We start from the raw sequence: 17,725 nt of genomic DNA on the forward strand, positions 1-17,725 counted from the left end.
TGTCCCATAACAGACCCATCTCCTCCCTCCATCTCCTCCTGGTTCACTGTCCCATAACAGACCCATCTCTCCATCTCCTCCAGGTTCACTGTCCCATAACAGACCCATCTCCTCTAGGTTCATCCCTCCTCCTCCAGGTTCACTGTCCCATAACAGACCCATCTCCTCCAGGTTCACTGTCCCATAACAGACCCATCTCCTCCAGGTTCACTGTCCCATAACAGACCCATCTCCTCCAGGTTCACTGTCCCATAACAGACCCCATCTCCTCCAGGTTCACTGTCCCATAACAGACCCACTGTCTCCATCCTCCTCCTGGTTCACTGTCCCATAACAGACCCATCTCCTCCTGGTTCACTGTCCCATAACAGACCCATCTCTCCATCTCCTCCAGGTTCACTGTCCCATAACAGACCCATCTCCTCCATCTCCTCCAGGTTCACTGTCCCATAACAGACCCATCTCCTCCATCTCCTCCAGGTTCACTGTCCCATAACAGACCCATCTCCCTCCAGGTTCTGTCCCATTCCATCTCCTCCAGGTTCACTGTCCCATAACAGACCCATCTCCTCCTCCTCCATCTCCTCCAGGTTCACTGTCCCATAACAGACCCATCATCTCCCTCCATCTCCAGGTTCACTGTCCCATAACAGACCCATCTCCTCCAGGTTCACTGTCCCATAACAGACCCATCTCTCCATCTCCTCCAGGTTCACTGTCCCATAACAGACCCATCTCCATCTCCTCCAGGTTCACTGTCCCATAACAGACCCATCTCCTCCAGGTTCACTGTCTCATAACAGACCCATCTCCTCCATCTCCTCCTCCAGGTTCACTGTCTCATAACAGACCCATCTCCTCCTGGTTCACTGTCCCATAACAGACCCATCTCCTCCTGGTTCACTGTCTCATAACAGACCCATCTCCTCCCTAGGTTCACTGTCCCATAACAGACCCATCTCCTCCATCTCCTCCATCTCCTAGGTTCACTGTCCCATAACAGACCCATCTCCTCCATCTCCTCCAGGTTCACTGTCCCATAACAGACCCATCTCCTCCATCTCCTCCAGGTTCACTGTCCCATAACAGACCCATCTCTCCAGGTTCACTGTCCCATAACAGACCCATCTCCTCCAGGTTCACTGTCCCATAACAGACCCATCTCCTCCATCTCCTGGTTCACTGTCTCATAACAGACCCATCTCTCCATCTCCAGGTTCACTGTCCCATAACAGACCCATCTCCTCCTGGTTCACTGTCCCATAACAGACCCATCTCTTCCAGGTTCACTGTCCCATAACAGACCCATCTCCTCCATCTCCTCCTGGTTCACTGTCCCATAACAGACCCATCTCCTCCTGGTTCACTGTCCCATAACAGACCCATCTCCTCCATCTCCTCCAGGTTCACTGTCCCATAACAGACCCATCTCCTCCATCTCCTCCAGGTTCACTGTCCCATAACAGACCCATCTCCTCCATCTCCTCCATCTCCTCCTGGTTCACTGTCCCATAACAGACCCATCTCCTCCTGGTTCACTGTCCCATAACAGACCCATCTCCTCCAGGTTCACTGTCCTAACATAACAGACCTGTCCCTCCATCTCCTCCAGGTTCACTGTCCCATAACAGACCCATCTCCTCCTGGTTCACTGTCCCATAACAGACCCATCTCCTCCATCTCCTCCAGGTTCACTGTCTCATAACAGACCCATCTCCTCCTGGTTCACTGTCCCATAACAGACCCATCTCCTCCATCTCCTCCAGGTTCACTGTCCCATAACAGACCCATCTCCTCCAGGTTCACTGTCTCATAACAGACCCATCTCCTCCTGGTTCACTGTCTCATAACAGACCCATCTCCTCCAGGTTCACTGTCCCATAACAGACCCATCTCCTCCATCTCCTCCTGGTTCACTGTCCCATAACAGACCCATCTCCTCCTGGTTCACTGTCCCATAACAGACCCATCTCCTCCATCTCCTCCAGGTTAACTGTCTCATAACAGACCCATCTCCTCCTGGTTCACTGTCCCATAACAGACCCATCTCCTCCATCTCCTCCAGGTTCACTGTCTCATAACAGACCCATCTCCTCCTGGTTCACTGTCTCATAACAGACCCATCTCTCCTGGTTCACTCCATAACAGACCCATCTCCTCCAGGTTCACTGTCCCATAACAGACCCATCTCCTCCATCTCCTCCTGGTTCACTGTCCCATAACAGACCCATCTCCTCCATCTCCTCCTGGTTCACTGTCCCATAACAGACCCATCTCCTCCATCTCCTCCAGGTTCACTGTCCCATAACAGACCCATCTCCTCCATCTCCTCCAGGTTCACTGTCCCATAACAGACCCATCTCCTCCAGGTTCACTGTCCCATAACAGACCCATCTCCTCCAGGTTCACTGTCCCATAACAGACCCATCTCCTCCAGGTTCACTGTCCCATAACAGACCCATCTCCTCCTGGTTCACTGTCTCATAACAGACCCATCTCCTCCAGGTTCACTGTCCCATAACAGACCCATCTCCTCCATCTCCTCCTGGTTCACTGTCCATAACAGACCCATCTCCTCCTGGTTCACTGTCCCATAACAGACCCAGGTTCACTGTCCTCCATCTCCTCCTGGTTCACTGTCCCATAACACCCACTCCAGGTTCCCTCCTCCAGGTTCACTGTCCCATAACAGACCCATCTCCTCCAGGTTCACTGTCTCATAACAGACCCATCTCCTCCATCTCCTCCAGGTTCACTGTCCCATAACAGACCCATCTCCTCCAGGTTCACTGTCCCATAACAGACCCATCTCCTCCAGGTTCACTGTCCCATAACAGACCCATCTCCTCCTGGTTCACTGTCCCATAACAGACCCATCTCCTCCAGGTTCACTGTCCCATAACAGACCCATCTCCATCTCCTCCTGGTTCACTGTCCCATAACAGACCCATCTCCTCCTGGTTCACTGTCCCATAACAGACCCATCTCCTCCATCTCCTCCAGGTTCACTGTCCCATAACAGACCCATCTCCTCCATCTCCTCCAGGTTCACTGTCCCATAACAGACCCATCTCCTCCATCTCCTCCAGGTTCACTGTCCCATAACAGACCCATCTCCTCCAGGTTCACTGTCCCATAACAGACCCATCTCCTCCATCTCCTCCAGGTTCACTGTCCCATAACAGACCCATCTCCTCCATCTCCTCCAGGTTCACTGTCCCATAACAGACCCATCTCCTCCATCTCCTCCATCTCCTCCAGGTTCACTGTCCCATAACAGACCCATCTCCTCCTGGTTCACTGTCCCATAACAGACCCATCTCCTCCATCTCCTCCAGGTTCACTGTCCCATAACAGACCCATCTCCTCCATCTCCTCCAGGTTCACTGTCCCATAACAGACCCATCTCCTCCAGGTTCACTGTCCCATAACAGACCCATCTCCTCCATCTCCTCCAGGTTCACTGTCCCATAACAGACCCATCTCCTCCTGGTTCACTGTCCCATAACAGACCCATCTCCTCCTGGTTCACTGTCTCATAACAGACCCATCTCCTCCAGGTTCACTGTCCCATAACAGACCCATCTCCTCCATCTCCAGGTTCACTGTCCCATAACAGACCCATCTCCTCCATCTCCTCCAGGTTCACTGTCCCATAACAGACCCATCTCCTCCATCTCCTCTCCAGGTTCACTGTCCCATAACAGACCCATCTCCTCCAGGTTCACTGTCCCATAACAGACCCATCTCCTCCAGGTTCACTGTCCCATAACAGACCCATCTCCTCCTGGTTCACTGTCCCATAACAGACCCATCTCCTCCAGGTTCACTGTCCCATAACAGACCCATCTCCTCCTGGTTCACTGTCCCATAACAGACCCATCTCTCCTCCAGGTTCACTGTCCCATAACAGACTCCATCTCCAGGTTCACTGTCCATCTCCTCCTCCAGGTTCACTGTCCCATAACAGACCCATCTCCTCCTGGTTCACTGTCCCATAACAGACCCATCTCCTCCATCTCCTCCAGGTTCACTGTCCCATAACAGACCCATCTCCCTCCAGGTTCACTGTCCCATAACAGACCCATCTCCTCCATCTCCTCCAGGTTCACTGTCTCATAACAGACCCATCTCTCCTCCAGGTTCACTGTCCCATAACAGACCCATCTCCTCCAGGTTAACTGTCTCATAACAGACCCATCTCCTCCTGGTTCACTGTCCCATAACAGACCCATCTCCTCCTGGTTCACTGTCCCATAACAGACCCATCTCCTCCATCTCCTCCAGGTTAACTGTCTCATAACAGACCCATCTCCTCCTGGTTCACTGTCCCATAACAGACCCATCTCCATCTCCTCCAGGTTCACTGTCCCATAACAGACCCATCTCCTCCTGGTTCACTGTCCCATAACAGACCCATCTCCCTCCTCCAGGTTCACTGTCCATAACAGACCCATCTCCTCCAGGTTCACTGTCCCATAACAGACCCATCTCCTCCATCTCCTCCTGGTTCACTGTCCCATAACAGACCCATCTCCTCCTGGTTCACTGTCCCATAACAGACCCATCTCCTCCATCTCCTCCAGGTTCACTGTCCCATAACAGACCCATCTCCTCCTGGTTCACTGTCCCATAACAGACCCATCTCCTCCATCTCCTCCAGGTTCACTGTCCCATAACAGACCCATCTCCTCCTGGTTCACTGTCTCATAACAGACCCATCTCCTCCTGGTTCACTGTCTCATAACAGACCCATCTCCTCCAGGTTCACTGTCCCATAACAGACCCATCTCCTCCATCTCCTCCTGGTTCACTGTCCCATAACAGACCCATCTCCTCCATCTCCTCCTGGTTCACTGTCCCATAACAGACCCATCTCCTCCATCTCCTCCATCTCCTCCTGGTTCACTGTCCCATAACAGACCCATCTCCTCCATCTCCTCCAGGTTCACTGTCCCATAACAGACCCATCTCCTCCAGGTTCACTGTCCCATAACAGACCCATCTCCTCCAGGTTCACTGTCCCATAACAGACCCATCTCCTCCAGGTTCACTGTCCCATAACAGACCCATCTCCTCCTGGTTCACTGTCTCATAACAGACCCATCTCCTCCAGGTTCACTGTCCCATAACAGACCCACTCCATCAGACCCATCTCCTCCATCTCCTCCTGGTTCACTGTCCCATAACAGACCCATCTCCTCCAGGTTCACTGTCCCATAACAGACCCATCTCCTCCATCTCCTCCTGGTTCACTGTCCCATAACAGACCCATCTCCTCCTGGTTCACTGTCCCATAACAGACCCATCTCCTCCAGGTTCACTGTCCCATAACAGACCCATCTCCTCCATCTCCTCCAGGTTCACTGTCCCATAACAGACCCATCTCCTCCAGGTTCACTGTCCCATAACAGACCCATCTCCTCCAGGTTCACTGTCTCATAACAGACCCATCTCCTCCAGGTTCACTGTCTCATAACAGACCCATCTCCTCCATCTCCTCCAGGTTCACTGTCCCATAACAGACCCATCTCCTCCAGGTTCACTGTCCCATAACAGACCCATCTCCTCCAGGTTCACTGTCCCATAACAGACCCATCTCCTCCAGGTTCACTGTCCCATAACAGACCCATCTCCTCCAGGTTCACTGTCCCATAACAGACCCATCTCCTCCATCTCCTCCAGGTTCACTGTCCCATAACAGACCCATCTCCTCCATCTCCTCCAGGTTCACTGTCCCATAACAGACCCATCTCCTCCATCTCCTCCAGGTTCACTGTCCCATAACAGACTCCATCTCCTCCAGGTTCTGTCCATAACAGACCCATCTCCTCCATCTCCTCAAGGTTCACTGTCCCATAACAGACCCATCTCCTCCATCTCCTCCATCTCCTCCAGGTTCACTGTCCCATAACAGACCCATCTCCTCCATCTCCTCCAGGTTCACTGTCTCATAACAGACCCATCTCCTCCATCTCCTCCATCTCCTCCAGGTTCACTGTCCCATAACAGACCCATCTCCTCCATCTCCTCCAGGTTCACTGTCCCATAACAGACCCATCTCCTGGTTCCTCCATCTCCTCCAGGTTCACTGTCCCATAACAGACCCATCTCCTCCAGGTTCACTGTCCCATAACAGACCCATCTCCTCCAGGTTCACTGTCTCATAACAGACCCATCTCCTCCTGGTTCACTGTCCCATAACAGACCCATCTCCTCCTGGTTCACTGTCTCATAACAGACCCATCTCCTCTAGGTTCACTGTCCCATAACAGACCCATCTCCTCCATCTCCTCCATCTCCTCCTGGTTCACTGTTCCATAACAGACCCATCTCCTCCATCTCCTCCAGGTTCACTGTCCCATAACAGACCCATCTCCTCCATCTCCTCTAGGTTCACTGTCCCATAACAGACCCATCTCCTCCAGGTTCACTGTCCCATAACAGACCCATCTCCTCCAGGTTCACTGTCCCATAACAGACCCATCTCCTCCTGGTTCACTGTCTCATAACAGACCCATCTCCTCCAGGTTCACTGTCCCATAACAGACCCATCTCCTCCTGGTTCACTGTCCCATAACAGACCCATCTCTTCCAGGTTCACTGGTTCACTGTCCCATAACAGACCCATCTCCTCCAGGTTCACTGTCCCATAACAGACCCATCTCCTCCTGGTTCACTGTCCCATAACAGACCCATCTCCTCCTGGTTCACTGTCCCATAACAGACCCATCTCCTCCTTCTCCTCCAGGTTCACTGTCCCATAACAGACCCATCTCCTCCATCTCCTCCAGGTTCACTGTCCCATAACAGACCCATCTCCTCCATCTCCTCCAGGTTCACTGTCCCATAACAGACCCATCTCCTCCATCTCCTCCTCCAGGTTCACTGTCCCATAACAGACCCATCTCCTCCATCTCCTCCAGGTTCACTGTCCCATAACAGACCCATCTCCTCCATCTCCTCCAGGTTCACTGTCCCATAACAGACCCATCTCCTCCTGGTTCACTGTCCCATAACAGACCCATCTCCTCCATCTCCTCCAGGTTCACTGTCCCATAACAGACCCATCTCCTCCATCTCCTCCAGGTTCACTGTCCCATAACAGACCCATCTCCTCCAGGTTCACTGTCTCATAACAGACCCATCTCCTCCATCTCCTCCAGGTTCACTGTCTCATAACAGACCCATCTCCTCCTGGTTCACTGTCCCATAACAGACCCATCTCCTCCTGGTTCACTGTCTCATAACAGACCCATCTCCTCCAGGTTCACTGTCCCATAACAGACCCATCTCCTCCATCTCCTCCTGGTTCACTGTTCCATAACAGACCCATCTCCTCCATCTCCTCCAGGTTCACTGTCCCATAACAGACCCATCTCCTCCATCTCCTCTAGGTTCACTGTCCCATAACAGACCCATCTCCTCCAGGTTCACTGTCCCATAACAGACCCATCTCCTCCAGGTTCACTGTCCCATAACAGACCCATCTCCTCCTGGTTCACTGTCTCATAACAGACCCATCTCCTCCAGGTTCACTGTCCCATAACAGACCCATCTCCTCCTGGTTCACTGTCCCATAACAGACCCATCTCTTCCAGGTTCACTGTCCCATAACAGACCCATCTCCATCTCCTCCTGGTTCACTGTCCCATAACAGACCCATCTCCTCCTGGTTCACTGTCCCATAACAGACCCATCTCCTCCTTCTCCTCCAGGTTCACTGTCCCATAACAGACCCATCTCCTCCATCTCCTCCAGGTTCACTGTCCCATAACAGACCCATCTCCTCCATCTCCTCCAGGTTCACTGTCCCATAACAGACCCATCTCCTCCATCTCTTCCATCTCCTCCAGGTTCACTGTCCCATAACAGACCCATCTCCTCCATCTCCTCCAAGTTCACTGTCTCATAACACACCCATCTCCTCCATCTCCTCCATCTCCTCCAGGTTCACTGTCCCATAACAGACCCATCTCCTCCTGGTTCACTGTCCCATAACAGACCCATCTCCTCCATCTCCTCCATCTCCTCCAGGTTCACTGTCCCATAACAGACCCATCTCCTCCATCTCCTCCAGGTTCACTGTCCCATAACAGACCCATCTCCTCCAGGTTCACTGTCCCATAACAGACCCATCTCCTCCATCTCCTCCAGGTTCACTGTCTCATAACAGACCCATCTCCTCCTGGTTCACTGTCCCATAACAGACCCATCTCCTCCTGGTTCACTGTCTCATCTCCTCCAGGTTCACTGTCCATAACAGACCCACAGGTTCACTGTCTCATAACAGACCCATCTCCTCTAGGTTCACTGTCCCATAACAGACCCATCTCCTCCATCTCCTCCAGGTTCACTGTCCCATAACAGACCCATCTCCTCCATCTCCTCCAGGTTCACTGTCCCATAACAGACCCATCTCCTCCATCTCCTCCAGGTTCACTGTCCCATAACAGACCCATCTCCTCCTGGTTCACTGTCTCATAACAGACCCATCTCCTCCAGGTTCACTGTCCCATAACAGACCCATCTCCTCCTGGTTCACTGTCCCATAACAGACCCATCTCTTCCAGGTTCACTGTCCCATAACAGACCCATCTCCTCCATCTCCTCCTGGTTCACTGTCCCATAACAGACCCATCTCCTCCTGGTTCACTGTCCCATAACAGACCCATCTCCTCCTTCTCCTCCAGGTTCACTGTCCCATAACAGACCCATCTCCTCCATCTCCTCCAGGTTCACTGTCTCATAACAGACCCATCTCCTCCATCTCCTCCAGGTTAACTGTCTCATAACAGACCCATCTCCTCCTGGTTCACTGTCCCATAACAGACCCATCTCCTCCAGGTTAACTGTCTCATAACAGACCCATCTCCTCCTGGTTCACTGTCCCATAACAGACCCATCTCCTCCTGGTTCACTGTCCCATAACAGACCCATCTCCTCCATCTCCTCCAGGTTAACTGTCTCATAACAGACCCATCTCCTCCTGGTTCACTGTCCCATAACAGACCCATCTCCTCCATCTCCTCCAGGTTCACTATCTCATAACAGACCCATCTCCTCCTGGTTCACTGTCTCATAACAGACCCATCTCCTCCTGGTTCACTGTCTCATAACAGACCCATCTCCTCCAGGTTCACTGTCCCATAACAGACCCATCTCCTCCATCTAACAGACCCATCTCCTGGTTCACTGTCCCATAACAGACCCATCTCTCCTCTCCTGGTTCACTGTCCCATAACAGACCCATCTCCTCCATCTCCTCCAGGTTCACTGTCCCATAACAGACCCATCTCCTCCTGGTTCACTGTCCCATAACAGACCCATCTCCTCCATCTCCTCCAGGTTCACTGTCTCATAACAGACCCATCTCCTCCTGGTTCACTGTCTCATAACAGACCCATCTCCTCCTGGTTCACTGTCCCATAACAGACCCATCTCCTCCAGGTTCACTGTCCCATAACAGACCCATCTCCTCCATCTCCTCCTGGTTCACTGTCCCATAACAGACCCATCTCCTCCATCTCCTCCTGGTTCACTGTCCCATAACAGACCCATCTCCTCCATCCTCCATCTCCTCCTGGTTCACTGTTCCATAACAGACCCATCTCCTCCATCTCCTCCAGGTTCACTGTCCCATAACAGACCCATCTCCTCCAGGTTCACTGTCCCATAACAGACCCATCTCCTCCAGGTTCACTGTCCCATAACAGACCCATCTCCTCCAGGTTCACTGTCCCATAACAGACCCATCTCCTCCAGGTTCACTGTCCCATAACAGACCCATCTCCTCCAGGTTCACTGTCTCATAACAGACCCATCTCCTCCATCTCCTCCAGGTTCACTGTCCCATAACAGACCCATCTCCTCCAGGTTCACTGTCTCATAACAGACCCATCTCCTCCATCTCCTCCAGGTTCACTGTCCCATAACAGACCCATCTCCTCCATCTCCTCCAGGTTCACTGTCCCATAACAGACCCATCTCCTCCATCTCCTCCAGGTTCACTGTCTCATAACAGACCCATCTCCTCCATCTCCTCCAGGTTCACTGTCCCATAACAGACCCATCTCCTCCATCTCCTCCAGGTTCACTGTCCCATAACAGACCCATCTCCTCCATCTCCTCCAGGTTCACTGTCCCATAACAGACCCATCTCCTCCATCTCTTCCATCTCCTCCAGGTTCACTGTCCCATAACAGACCCATCTCCTCCATCTCCTCCAGGTTCACTGTCCCATAACAGACCCATCTCCTCCATCTCCTCCATCTCCTCCAGGTTCACTGTCCCATAACAGACCCATCTCCTCCATCTCCTCCAGGTTCACTGTCCCATAACAGACCCATCTCCTCCATCTCCTCCAGGTTCACTGTCCCATAACAGACCCATCTCCTCCAGGTTCACTGTCTCATAACAGACCCATCTCCTCCATCTCCTCCATCTCCTCCAGGTTCACTGTCTCATAACAGACCCATCTCCTCCTGGTTCACTGTCCCATAACAGACCCATCTCCTCCTGGTTCACTGTCTCATAACAGACCCATCTCCTCTAGGTTCACTGTCCCATAACAGACCCATCTCCTCCATCTCCTCCATCTCCTCCTGGTTCACTGTTTCATAACAGACCCATCTCCTCCTGGTTCACTGTCCCATAACAGACCCATCTCCTCCATCTCCTCCAGGTTCACTGTCCCATAACAGACCCATCTCCTCCTCCAGGTTCATCATAACAGACCCACCCACTGTCTCTCCAGGTTCACTGTCCCATAACAGACCCATCTCCTCCTGGTTCACTGTCCCATAACAGACCCATCTCCTCCTGGTTCACTGTCCCATAACAGACCCATCTCCTCCAGGTTCACTGTCCCATAACAGACCCATCTCCTCCATCTCCTCCAGGTTCACTGTCCCATAACAGACTCCATCTCCTCCAGGTTCACTGTCCCATAACAGACCCATCTCCTCCATCTCCTCCAGGTTCACTGTCCCATAACAGACCCATCTCCTCCATCTCCTCCAGGTTCAGTGGTTAATAGCTTTATCCTGTTCTGTGTATTAAAGCCCTGGAGCTGGACTCTGAGAGAGGCACCATCCCAGCTCGCTCCAGGCTGCTGATCCGCTCCACCGTGAGGCCTGCCAGGAGGACCAGATACTGCTGGGACCTCACATACCAGACACTCAGCTCTGCAGGTAGGTCCCCTGATAGACAGCAGACACTCAGCCCTGCAGATAGGTCCCCTGATAGACAGCAGACACTCAGCTCTGCAGGTAGTTCCCCTGATAGACAGCAGACACTCAGCCCTGCAGATAGGTCCCCTGATAGACACCAGACACTCAGCTCTGCAGGTAGGTCACCTGATAGACACCAGACACTCAGCTCTGCAGGTAGGTCCCCTGATAGACAGCAGACACTCAGCCCTGCAGATAGGTCCCCTGATAGACACCAGACACTCAGCTCTGCAGGTAGGTCCCCTGATAGACAGCAGACACTCAGCTCTGCAGGTAGGTCCCCTGATAGACACCAGATACTCAGCTCTGCAGGTAGGTCCCCCTGTTAGACACCAGACACTCAGCCCTGCAGATAGGTCCCCTGATAGACACCAGACACTCAGCTCTGCAGGTAGGTCCCCTGATAGACAGCAGATACTCAGCTCTGCAGGTAGGTCCCCTGATAGACAGCAGATACTCAGCTCTGCAGGTAGGTCACCTGATAGACAGCAGATACTCAGCTCTGCAGGTAGGTCTCCCTGTTAGACAGCAGATACTCAGCTCTGCAGATAGGTCCCCTGATAGACAGCAGATACTCAGCTCTGCAGGTAGGTCTCCCTGTTAGACAGCAGATACTCAGCTCTGCAGGTAGGTCTCCCTGTTAGACAGCAGATACTCAGCTCTGCAGGTAGGTCCCCTGATAGACAGCAGACACTCAGCTCTGCAGATAGGTCCCCTGATAAACAGCAGATACTCAGCTCTGCAGGTAGGTCTCCCTGTTAGACAGCAGATACTCAGCTCTGCAGGTAGGTCCCCTGATAGACAGCAGACACTCAGCTCTGCAGGTAGGTCCCTGATAGACACCAGACACTCAGCTCTGCAGGTAGGTCCCCTGTTACACAGCAGACACTCAGCTCTGCAGGTAGGTCCCCAGCATCAGGATTTGAATGACTAACTGTGATGTAATGGTTGTTTTTAAGAATCCCTCTCCCTCCCGGTGGTTGGCTGTGCTGTTCGACTGTGGTCCTTGGACTGTCTGTCTCTCTCCTCCCTCTCCCTCCCGGTTATTGGCTGTGCTGTTCGACTGTGGTCCTTGGACTGTCTGTCTCTTTCCCCTCTCTCTCCCTCCTGGTGGTGGGCTGTGCTGTTCGACTGTGGTCCTTGACTGTTTGTCTCTCTCCTCCCTCTCCCTCCCGGTTATTGGCTGTGCTGTTCGACTGTGGTCCTTGACTGTTTGTCTCTCTCCTCCCTCTCCCTCCCGGTTATTGGCTGTGCTGTTCGACTGTGGTCCTTGGACTGTTTGTCTCTCTCCTCCCTCTCCCTCCCGGTTATTGGCTGTGCTGTTCGACTGTGGTCCTTGGACTGTCTGTCTCTTTCCCCTCTCTCCCTCCTGGTGGTTGGCTGTGCTGTTCGACTGTGGTCCTTGGACTGTCTCTTTCCCCCCTCTCTCCCTCCTGGTGGTTGGCTGTGCTGTTCGACTGTGGTCCTTGACTGTCTGTCTCTCTCCTCCCTCTCCCTCCCTCTCCTCCCTCTCCCTCCCGGTGGTGGGCTGTGCTGTTCGACTGTGGTCCTTGGACTGTCTCTTTCCCCCCTCTCTCCCTCCTGGTGGTTGGCTGTGCTGTTCGACTGTGGTCCTTGACTGTCTGTCTCTCTCCTCCCTCTCCCTCCCTCTCCTCCCTCTCCTCCCGGTGGTGGGCTGTGCTGTTCGACTGTGGTCCTTGGACTGTCTCTTTCCCCCTCTCTCCCTCCTGGTGGTTGGCTGTGCTGTTCGACTGTGGTCCTTGACTGTCTGTCTCTCTCCTCCCTCTCCCTCCCTCTCCTCCCTCTCCCTCCCGGTGGTGGGCTGTGCTGTTCGACTGTGGTCCTTGGACTGTCTCTTTCCCCTCTCTCTCCCTCCCGGTGGTTGGCTGTGCTGTTCGACTGTGGTCCTTGGACTGTCTCTTAGACAGCAGACACCCTCTCCTCTCCCTCCTGGTGGTTGGCTGTGCTGTTCGACTGTGGTCCTGGACTGTCTCTTTCCCCTCTCTCCCCCTCCTGGTGGTTGGCTGTGCTGTTCGACTGTGGTCCTGGTGGACTGCTCTCTTTCCCTGTCTCTCTCTCTCCTCCTGGTGGTTGGCTGTGCTGTTGGACTGTGGTCCTTGGACTGTCTCTTTCCCCTCTCTCTCCCTCCTGGTGGTTGGCTGTGCTGCTGGACTGTGGTCCTTGGACTGTCTTTCCCTCTCTCTCCTCCCGGTGGTTGGCTGTGCTGCTGGACTGTGGTCCTGGACTGTCTCTTTCCTCTCTCTCCCTCCTGGTGGTTGGCTGTGCTGCTGGACTGTGGTCCTTGGACTGTCTCTTTCCCCTCTCTCTCCCTCCTGGTGGTTGGCTGTGCTGCTGGACTGTGGTCCTTGGACTGTCTCTTTCCCCTCTCTCTCCCTCCCGGTGGTTGGCTGTGCTGCTGGACTGTGGTCCTTGGACTGTCTCTTTCCCCTCTCTCTCCCTCCCGGTGGTTGGCTGTGCTGCTGGACTGTGGTCCTTGGACTGTCTCTTTCCCCTCTCTCTCCCTCCTGGTGGTTGGCTGTGCTGCTGGACTGTGGTCCTTGGACTGTCTCTTTCCCCTCTCTCTCCCTCCTGGTGGTTGGCTGTGCTGTTCGACTGTGGTCCTTGGACTGTCTCTTTCCCCTCTCTCTCCCTCCTGGTGGTTGGCTGTGCTGCTGGACTGTGGTCCTTGGACTGTCTCTTTCCCCTCTCTCTGCCTCCAGGCTCTGTGCTGGATGCTCCCCAGGCTCTGTGCCAGGTGCAGGGTGAAGGGGTGTTCCCCACCCTGGAGGTGACAGATGTGCGTTGCAGCGGCTGCGTGGAGGGGCTCAGTAAGCTGCAGATCTGGAGCCTCTTTTCTCTGGGACACCTCAACGCCCACCTGCAGAGAGACCCCGCCCCTCCGGAGCTCACCTACCGGGTGCCCACCAGACACAGGTGGGTTAGTCCATTTTAGGATTGGATTCAATTCCTTTTCAATTCAGTCAATTAGGTTCCTTTTCAAGTCAGTCATTGCATTCCTTTTCAAGTCAGTCATTCGATTCCTTTTCAAGTCAGTCATTCAATTCCTTTTCAAGTCAGTCATTGCATTCCTTTTCAAGTCAGTCATTCGATTCCTTTTCAAGTCAGTCAAAGTCAGTCAATTCAGGATTCCTTTTCAAGTCAGTCATTGGTTCCTTTTCAAGTCAGTCATTCGATTCCTTTTCAAGTCAGTCAATTAGGTTCCTTTTCAAGTCAGTCATTGCATTCCTTTTCAAGTCAGTCATTCGATTCCTTTTCAAGTCAGTCAATTAGGTTCCTTTTCAAGTCAGTCATTGCATTCCTTTTCAAGTCAGTCATTCGATTCCTTTTCAAGTCAGTCAATTAGGTTCCTTTTCAAGTCAGTCATTCGATTCCTTTTCAAGTCAGTCAATTAGGTTCCTTTTCAAGTCAGTCATTCGATTCCTTTTCAAGTCAGTCAATTAGGTTCCTTTTCAAGTCAGTCATTCAATTCCTTTTCAAGTCAGTCATTCGATTCCTTTTCAAGTCAGTCATTCAATTCCTTTTCAAGTCAGTTATTCAATTCCTTTTCAAGTCAGTTATTCAATTCCTTGTCAATTCAGAGAACAAACTGAAAATCCCCCCAAAAACACTCAATTGAAATGTGAATTGACACCAACCCCTATCCACCCATCTATGAACTGTTGTGACATTTGTAATATCAGTGAATGGATTTGGCCTGGAGTTATATACAGTGTGTAGTTGAGGTGTGTCTGTCCCCCACCTCCTCCAGTCTGCGTCGCTGTCCCTCCATCTTCACGTCGGCCATGTTGGATTTCAACTTCAGCGCTGCTTCGCTGGGCTCAGACCCCTCCAATGTGCTGCTGATGTTTGAGAACACTGGGAGCATCCCTGTCGAGTGGTCGGTATCTGTTATGCTATGCTAATATGCTATGTTATGCTATGCTATGTTGTGCTATGCGTTTCTATGCTTTTCTATTCTATGCTATGTTGTGCTATGCTTTTCTATTCTATGTTATGTTATGCTATGCTATTTTATTTTATTTATTTATTTTACCTTTATTTTACTAGGCAAGTCAGTTAAGAACAAATTCTTATTTTCAATGACGGCCTAGGAACAGTGGGTTAACTACCTGTTCAGGGGCAGAATGACAGATTTGTACCTTGTCAGCTCGGGGATTCGAACTTGCAACTAGTCCAACGCTCTAACCACTAGGCTAACCTGCCGCCCCATGCTATGTTATGTTGTGTTGTGCTATGCTTTTCTATGTTATGTTATGCTCTAAGCTTGCTTTTCTATGTTATGCTATGCTTTTCTATGTTAGGCTATGCTATTCTATGTTAGGCTATGCTTTTCTATCCTATGTTATGCTATGCTTTTCTATGTTAGGCTATGCTTTTCTATGTTATAATATGCTCTAATCTAAGCTATGCTATTCTATGTTAGGCTATGCTTTTCTATGTTATGCTATGCTTTTCTATGTTATAATATGCTCTAAGCTATGCTATTCTATGTTAGGCTATGCTTTTCTATGTTATGCTATGCTTTTCTATGTTATAATATGCTCTAACCTAAGCTATGCTATTCTATGTTAGGCTATGCTTTTCTATGTTATAATATGCTCTAATCTAAGCTATGCTATTCTATGTTAGGCTATGCTATTCTATGCTAACCTCCACTCCCTCCAGGTCGTTCCTGTTCCCAGAAGACCAGCAGATAGAGCTTGAGTACTGGGCTGAGACTGGGGAGTTCAGCAGTACAGAGCTCCACCACATGAAGGTGCAGGATAACAGGCTGTTTAATATAGCACCCCGCTCTGGGAAACTACACCCAGGACAGCAGAAAGCAGTGACATTTAGCTACAGGTATGCTCTAATACAGGGGTGAGCAACATTTTGGGGTTTTGAGGGCCACATCAGGATTTAGAAATTCAATGTCCAAACTGATTTTTTTTTTTGGGGGGGGGGGGTAGTAGACTGATTTTAGTCGTTAAAATTAATCAGTAAGCGAGAAGAAGGGCAGTTATTTTCAAATACTTTAGGTCCATTATTATCTCTACATATCCCCTCCACTCCCTGATCTAGTCTCATGTTGCACTACTTCCAAATCACTCGGCTATTGAGGTTGGACACACAGACACAACAAAAAATAATAGTCCTTAATAATAAATACATTCAATACAATAATGACGTGATGTAATATGATGATGTAATAATGACGTGATGATGTAATATGATGATGATATGATGATGTAATAATGACGTGATGTAATATGATGATGATATGATGATGTAATAATGACGTGATGATGTAATATGATGATAATATGATGATGTAATAATGACGTGATGATGTAATATGATGATAATATGATGATGTAATAATGACGTGATGATGTAATATGATGATAATATGATGATGTAATCTTGAAACCAGTATTTTGATGTAATATGATGATAATATGATGATGTCTTAATAATATTTTAGATGATGCTGAGGATAGAATACTTCTTCACATAATATCCGTCTTGTTTGTTGTGCAGTTCTTCTTCACAGACACAGACACTTTGCACTTGGTACTGACCGTCTGCCCCAGTCCAATCGGGGTTCAGCTGTCTCAAACAGGAGATTCTGGTGAGACAGCACAGTCATATTTTATGTTTCCTAGGAAACAGATTCTAGTCTAGACCTCTCCGTTGAACCTGCTTGTTCATTCAGGACCAGATGTCGTCTTGGAAACCAGTATTTTTAGATGTTTGGGTTTGTTCATTCAGGACCAGATGTCGTCTTGGAAACCAGTATTTTAGATGTTTGGGTTTGTTAATTCAGGACCAGATGTCGTCTTGGGAACCAGTATTTTAGATGTCTAATTTAAATTTGAATAAAACTGTTATCTGACAAATATAATTTAAATTTGATTTGCTGACAAATATCGTTTTGTTTGTCTGTGTGCAGTTGAACTATAATTTAAAGTGATTTGAGAAGACAGTTATAATTTCACCTATAATTTAAAGCACGTTTTGCCCAGTGCCAATATAATTTCATTTGTTTGAAACAGTTATACTCCTGCTCAAATATAATTTAAATTGATTGAAGCAGTGTATAAAGACAAATATAATTTAAATTTGATTTTGAAGACAGGACAAATATAATTTAAATTTGATTTGGACAGTTATAATTGTGACAAATATAATTTAAATTTGATTTGAAGACAGCTTATTTGACAAATTATTTAAATTTGACTTTTATTTGTGACAAATATAATTTAAATTTGATTTTAGGTAATTTTCCTTGTAAGTATTTCACTGTAAGGTTGTATTTGGCGCATGTGACAAATATAATTTAAATTTGATTTGAAGACAGTTATAATTGTGACAAATATAATTTAAATTTGATTTGAAGACAGTTATAATTGTGACAAATACAATTTAAATTTGATTTGAAGACAGTTATAATTGTGACAAATATAATTTAAATTTGATTTGAAGACAGTTAT

General features: G+C 50.0%; 1 protein-coding gene across 1 annotated transcript in view; it reads left to right on the top strand.

Moving 5' to 3' along the window:
* cfap65 (cilia and flagella associated protein 65) overlaps positions 1–17,725 on the top strand; it is a 162,328-nt gene that overhangs the window by 68,585 nt on the left and 76,018 nt on the right. Inside the window, exons 16-19 of the mRNA XM_065018206.1 lie at positions 11,064–11,192; positions 13,952–14,165; positions 15,001–15,129; positions 15,918–16,094. Coding sequence (XP_064874278.1) covers positions 11,064–11,192; positions 13,952–14,165; positions 15,001–15,129; positions 15,918–16,094 — 649 coding nt within the window. The remainder of the gene's footprint in view (positions 1–11,063; positions 11,193–13,951; positions 14,166–15,000; positions 15,130–15,917; positions 16,095–17,725) is intronic.

This window comes from Oncorhynchus nerka, linkage group LG1 (genome assembly GCF_034236695.1).
Source record: "Oncorhynchus nerka isolate Pitt River linkage group LG1, Oner_Uvic_2.0, whole genome shotgun sequence".
Taxonomy (NCBI): Eukaryota; Metazoa; Chordata; class Actinopteri; order Salmoniformes; family Salmonidae; genus Oncorhynchus; species Oncorhynchus nerka.